Here is a 6,026-nt window from a genome sequence, read left to right as displayed (position 1 = left end):
GGGGGCTCGGGGGGGTGTCCTGTCCCGAGAGGCCGCGGGCGATCGGCTCCCCCCCCCCGGCCGGGGAGGGGGCCGAGCCCCCGCCTCCCCCCGTGCCGGGGCAGAGCCCGAGCCAAACAAAGCGCGGCCTGAGCGGGAGCCAAGGGTGAAGCAGCCTGGGCTTTTCCTGCCGGTCCCTGCGCAGGGCGGGCCCCGAGCCCGGCTTACCCCGATCCCCGGCGGCGGCGGCGGCGGCGTTGTTCCTCTCCTGCTGCTGCTGCTGCACCGGGCGCGGCCTGGACACTCGCCTGGGTCTCCTGTTGGCGGCTCGGACCGAGTTCATTTGCCGGCTCGTGTGGGCGGCGGGAGGGGAGGGGGGGAATCCTCCGGCAACCGGTGCCTCGGCGGGGACGGGGGCGCTCGGAGGGAGCCCCGGGGCGGCCGCCTCGCAGGCGCGGGCAGCAGGGAAGGGCGGGGGGGAAATCTCCGGGCGCGGGTCCCGCCGCCGCTGCCGGCTCGCTCGAAGGCAAAGGAGCCGCCGGCTCTCTCAGCGCTGCTGTGGGGGACGATGGCGGCGCGCCCCCCGTCCCGGCCCCCGGCGATCCCGCGGTCCTGCCCGGCTCAGGCCCGTCGCTGCTCCGTGGCAGGAGGAGCCATTGACACCGCCAGGGACGCGCTCGCGAGCGGGCGGCCGTTGGGCGGCCGTGCTCCGCCAATCAGCGCGCCCCACACAAACGGCCGGCGCCGGCTGGGCCAATCGGCGCTGCCGTACTATCGGTGCGCGGCTTGGGGAGGGGCGGGCGGGCGGCACGGCGCGGGGTGGGGCGCCGCGGTGCTTATAACCGTGAGGAAGCGGCGCGGGAGCCGGGCCCGGGGCAGCCCGGAAGCCGCGGGGCCTGCCGGCAGCACACGGGCAGCGGAGGGGTCCGGCAGGCTCCCCTCAGGCCGTGTGTGGTGAAGGAGAGAGGGCGGGCGTCTGGCGACGGTGCCTTGTTGTGGTGCCGTGCGCCTTGGTAACCCTGCCTGGGCTGGGATTAGCCGTGCTGTGGGTGCCGGCTCCTTTCGGCTTCCTGGCTGGTTGTTAACCATTTTTTCCCTCTGGATTTGTGTGTATTCCTTGGCCGGTGTGCCCACTCGTGTTTGTGCTGCCTTTTGCTAGTACAACGATAATGCTCTTTTAGTTTGAGCTTTATAATAAAGTATACGAGGCTTTTCCTCCTTTATTATGTTTGTTGTGTTGGTACACAGCTGACGGCCTTAGAGCAGGGAAAAGAAGTAAACGAAGCTAGCTGTGGTGTTTTTCCTTTTCAGGAGTCACTTAATAAAATGGATGGTATAACCCAGGCAGTAAGAAAGAGATCATCTCTTTGTGGGGTTTCTCAGGAATCTGCTTCTAATGTTGTGAAGGTGGGTTTGTGTGGAGTCCTGCTTAAACTAAGCTCTGGGAGCTTCTGGAACCAGGGCCCTTGTCGATGCCTGAAAAGCAAAAGAGTGTTATCTGGTATAAAATGTAAATAAATGATGGTAATTAAAAACACATTAGGTAGGAGCTTGTTTCAAGCTGACAAATGAAGGTATAATACAGCTAAAGGAAATGACAGCTTTTAAAAAGAAAAAAGCTTTAAAAACACTTATGATTCTAAAGGAAATGACAGCTTTTAAAAAGAAAAAAAGCTTTAAAAACACTTATACTTGTGATTCTAAAGGAAATGACAGTGAAATTCTAATTCTCAGTTCATATTAGACCAAATATAAACGTATGAGACATCTCAGTTGTTGTTAAGGAACACTTTTTAGGCTTAACATTTTTTAATGTTCTTTGCCCTAAAGAACAACTGGAGAAAGAGTAGAAAATGTTTTTCCATGTCCAAGAGAAATGATTCTAAAGGAAATGACAGTGAAATTCTAATTCTCAGGTCATATTAGACCAAATATAAATGTATGAGAAAGCTCAGTAGTTGTTAAGGAACACTTCTTAGGCTTAACATTTTGTTGCCCTAAAGAATAACTGGAGAAACAGTAGAAAATGTTTTTCCATGTCCAAGAGAAATTTTGCCAACTTCCCTGATATTAGGGGAAGAGATAATGAAGTTAAGCTCCTGTGAGAAGAATTTTGTAGGGGAAAAATAATATAAACATCAGTCTGTTTGGGGCCAGATTCTGTCATAGTGATTGTTAGGCTACTGAACATTCTGTAGAGCTACATGTAAATATCATTAAAGTATTTTTATTTTTGGTCATATAATTGTGAAATTCTGATTTAATTCCTGAATGGGAAGAATAATTGTACCCAGGTATTGTGCTGAACTTGCTGTGTCATGGTTAAGGGTTTTTCTCCCTTCACTGGGAACTTCTAATCTTTAAACTGGAGTGTTTTGACTGTTTGAATCCATTTCTGTTCAACTGTTCCAGTTGTGCTCTCTTCACCAAGCAAATGGATCTTGGTGTCACAAGATTACCTGAAATTGCTCAATGTAGGTATACTCCAGTTGTTTAGTACTCTGAATCTTTGAAGGCTTGTTCAAGGATGGATGACAAGCTGATTTTCACATAGAGCCTTCAAGAATCTAAAGGTTCTGATACTAGAATAAAACTTTATTTAATTGAAGCAAACTCTAAACTTCCTGAAGAAGTCTTGCACTAGTCTGGAACTGAATGGTGTCTTGGCCTACAAAAACACTTTCTATAATTATCTGCTTAAGGTCCAAGGTGTTCTCTCACTGACAATCAAAATACATCAAGGGCAATCTATAGAAGTGGTGCAGAAGTTTGGGATAAATGCTCTGAGTTGATACAATGAAAACCTCATGCTGAATTATACAGACTTTATTCAGTTGCTCAATAAATTACTGGTGCAGAAAAAGTGATTCCTGTAAGTATTTGGTGTTTGCTTACAAGGCATGGAGTAAAGAAAGACTTGCAGTGCTCTTGTCTGACACTCTTCGCTGTACTTTAGAAGGCCAAACAGTAGAAAGCCTGAAAACTCATCAAAACATTATTGACTAAATCTCTGTATCTCTTCTCATAGCTGTTAAATGTATCCTGTCTGGGACTTGGTTGTAATTTCAGGTGTGTTTGTCAGACTTTAAAATGTTCTACTTAGCCATCCTGTGTCTCCCTTGCTGCTGTAAAGCCTCTGAGGAGGAAAACACCATTCTGTGATGGAAACGGCACTGAAAGCCCAAATTAATAATTTGGGCTTCATTGTGTTGACCACTGTGGAGGTGCTTTAAGCCATCCTGTGTGATGTGCTAATAAGCCATTCCTGAATGTGGGTGTGATTTATACTGGCAAGATAATTTTGCCTTTGTCAAGACAGCTTTTTCTTTATTTAAATTGGGAAGAGAGGGGATGGGAAGTGGAGCTAAACTGTACAGTGATCTTTTTGCATAATTGTCGACAATAGAAATGCTTGCTGGGCTGGTTATGTTGGCCACAAATCACCTTTTGGTGACCCTTGAACAGCCTCACATTATGAACAGAAAGGTGTAAGACCTGGGTGAAGAGCTTGCTTGGAGCATTTATAGCATAAGCAATTTGGACAGAGTTGTCAAGTGCTAGCTCATCATATTCAGACCATCTTCTAAGCTGCACTGAACTTCAAATGGGTGTGTATTTAAATGTTAATGATAACTGGTTCTCTGTTTCTTGAAGAGTTGGCTGCTGCTTTGAAGAGATCACCTTCCTTCCTGCATGAAGGAAGAGATGCCACAGAGTGCTTAGTGATAACAGGAACTTGTTAATTATGTGTTAGCATAGAATAGTTAGAGATGAGGCAGCTTCATAGAGAGATGTAGTGCAAGTTGTCATGAAGGGGTTTCCTCTTTGTGCGGGTGATGCACAGAGAAAAGAGCAACTTTGAGTCTGCTGACTTTCTCTAAAGTGAAGAAAGTTAAAACAACTTAAATATCAAGATAGTGAATCAGTATTTCTTTTCTAGAATCTCAGAGTATTGCTGTGAGATTAGAGGTGGTGGGGTTACAGAATAAGCAAGATTAGGAAATTACTACAGGACAGTGCAACATGGTAAATCAACAAGGCTCATTGAGGCCAGGGTGATATGCAGGAATCACCACTATTTTATTCTGTTTAATGTATATGTCTACTAGCAGCCTGAAAAGCCTTGCTTCATAGCCTATTAGAAGTGCTTTGCATGTGGGACAGATTAATTTACATTGTCATGATCCATCCTTACCCTGAAGATGTGGGTATTGCTTTAACAGTTGATCAAAACAAATTTAGGATAACAGATATCTGTCAATGAATCTGTGATCTGTGAATTACTTCTAAGGGGTTCACAAGATGTAAGTAAGGACAGCCTTCCACTTGTGGATGGCTTAAAGCTCTACTTCAAAATTATTCAGAAACTAAAATTTTGAAAATTGAAAAAAAACCTAATACCCTCCTCCCACTGAATTGATGGCTTTTAGTTAAGTAACAAATGGACAGTATTCTCCCTAGCTTTTGCTTCCTAATATTTGTGAGAGAACAAGAAATATTTTGAGAACATGGTTGTAGTTAATTATACAAAGCCCACCACAGAGTCTTTACGTACAGCTTGTGGATTTGAACAACAAATACAAGGAGTCTTTTTTTTTTGTACTTTTTAATCGATTCAAGTCGTTTTGCAAAGGAACCACGTGTCTCTCCCTCTCTGTACGGATGAAAGTGAAGCAGAAGGGGCTGAAATGACTTGTCCAAGAGCATTAACAGGGCTATGAACAGAACCCAGGGTACAGGAGTCCTTACCTAAGGCTTTCTCCACAGTGTCATGTTACTGCTTTTAGAAGTAAAAGAATTCTGTCTATTATTTTGAACCATCTCATATGCTGCTAATATGTCCCCAAACTAAAAATACTGCATTGAAGATTTGGTTCTGACCCAGTGTGAATTTCTGACTATTAGCTCTTTAAACTTAGAGGGATGTTTCTCCTGAGATTGGAATATGTGGGCCTTTCAGAAATAGCTAATGATACCTAGAACTGGTTGAACATGCTTGCTGTGCAGCTCAAAAATTCCAATGTCATTTTGTTGCAATGTCTCTGACCCTCAGTTCCTCTTAATTGTGTTTTACAGCCCATCTCATGCAGCCAGAATCTTCCCACTCTTGCAGAAAAAGACTCTTAAATCTCTCCTTGTTTTACCTGGAATCCATGTCTCCTGAAATCCAGCTTGATGTTAGCTGACCTTCCTGGGTTGCCTTCTGGGTGAATGTCTGTGGCTGGGATGTTTTCTGTTGCTATACCAACCTGGTTTCTGCACTAAAAATAAAGACCTCAGGGTGGGGAATGTGTGTTGTTTCCTATAAGCTCACATGATTGTTGCAACATGTTTATCTAACATGTTAATTCTAATTCTTCCCTAACAAAAACTCTCTGGAAGCATGAGTGGTACTTCACTTCTCATTAATTTATTTTTTTTAATAAAAGTAACTTCTAAAAAAAGTCCTGGAGGGATTGTGTCTGAGTTTTAAAGCATTATTAGCTGTCTTGGTAGCAATTTCATAGCTAGATAAATATCTACACAGCTGCCTTCTGGGTTTTTGGGAGTATGTTCAGCGGAGGGAGAGAGAGTGGGAGTATGGAACTGTTTCAAGTATCCATACTATATTTTCAGCCCATTTTTCCTGACAGTACCCAATGAAATCCCCAAACTTGGTCCTCTGGATTGTACTGAGTTTAGGTGTTTCAGATAGTCTGAACTGATACAAGGCTTCATTTTTAAAATTAATTAAAATAGTTTGGGGATAAATTACATAATTTTTTGGGTGATGAGGTATTATTTTGACTTGGTGGGTCTAGTTCACTCAAGATTTACTTCTTGCTGCTCATTTTCAGACATGTATGTACAGAGATCAAGTATGGGCCTCACTCAGTTTTTATTCCTTGGAGCCTACTTTTGTTTGCACATTGCATCAGCAGTATGTCCCTGTGCTGAGTTCTGTCTTTAGAGCTGGGGTTTTCTGCCCCCCAGATAAGGCTGGTGTGGGTGTTATTTATATTGCCTTGGAGAGGATGCAGCCTGAAGAGATCTTTCAACATAATGAA

At 44.7% G+C, this 6,026-nt stretch overlaps 1 protein-coding gene across 2 annotated transcripts in view; it reads right to left on the bottom strand.

Moving 5' to 3' along the window:
- Positions 1-692, bottom strand: part of FBXO11 (F-box protein 11) — a 70,653-nt gene extending 69,961 nt beyond the window's left edge. For both annotated transcript variants that reach the window (XM_039706781.1, XM_039706782.1), the window contains exon 1: positions 208-692. In XM_039706781.1, the coding sequence (XP_039562715.1) occupies positions 208-322 (115 nt within the window). In that variant the 5' untranslated portion in view covers positions 323-692. The remainder of the gene's footprint in view (positions 1-207) is intronic.
- Positions 693-6,026: the final 5,334 nt, after the last annotated feature.

This window comes from Passer montanus, unplaced genomic scaffold (assembly GCF_014805655.1).
Source record: "Passer montanus isolate IOZ18808 unplaced genomic scaffold, ASM1480565v1 scaffold2, whole genome shotgun sequence".
NCBI lineage: Eukaryota > Metazoa > Chordata > Aves > Passeriformes > Passeridae > Passer > Passer montanus.
This window is presented reverse-complemented; position numbering and strand designations above follow the sequence as displayed.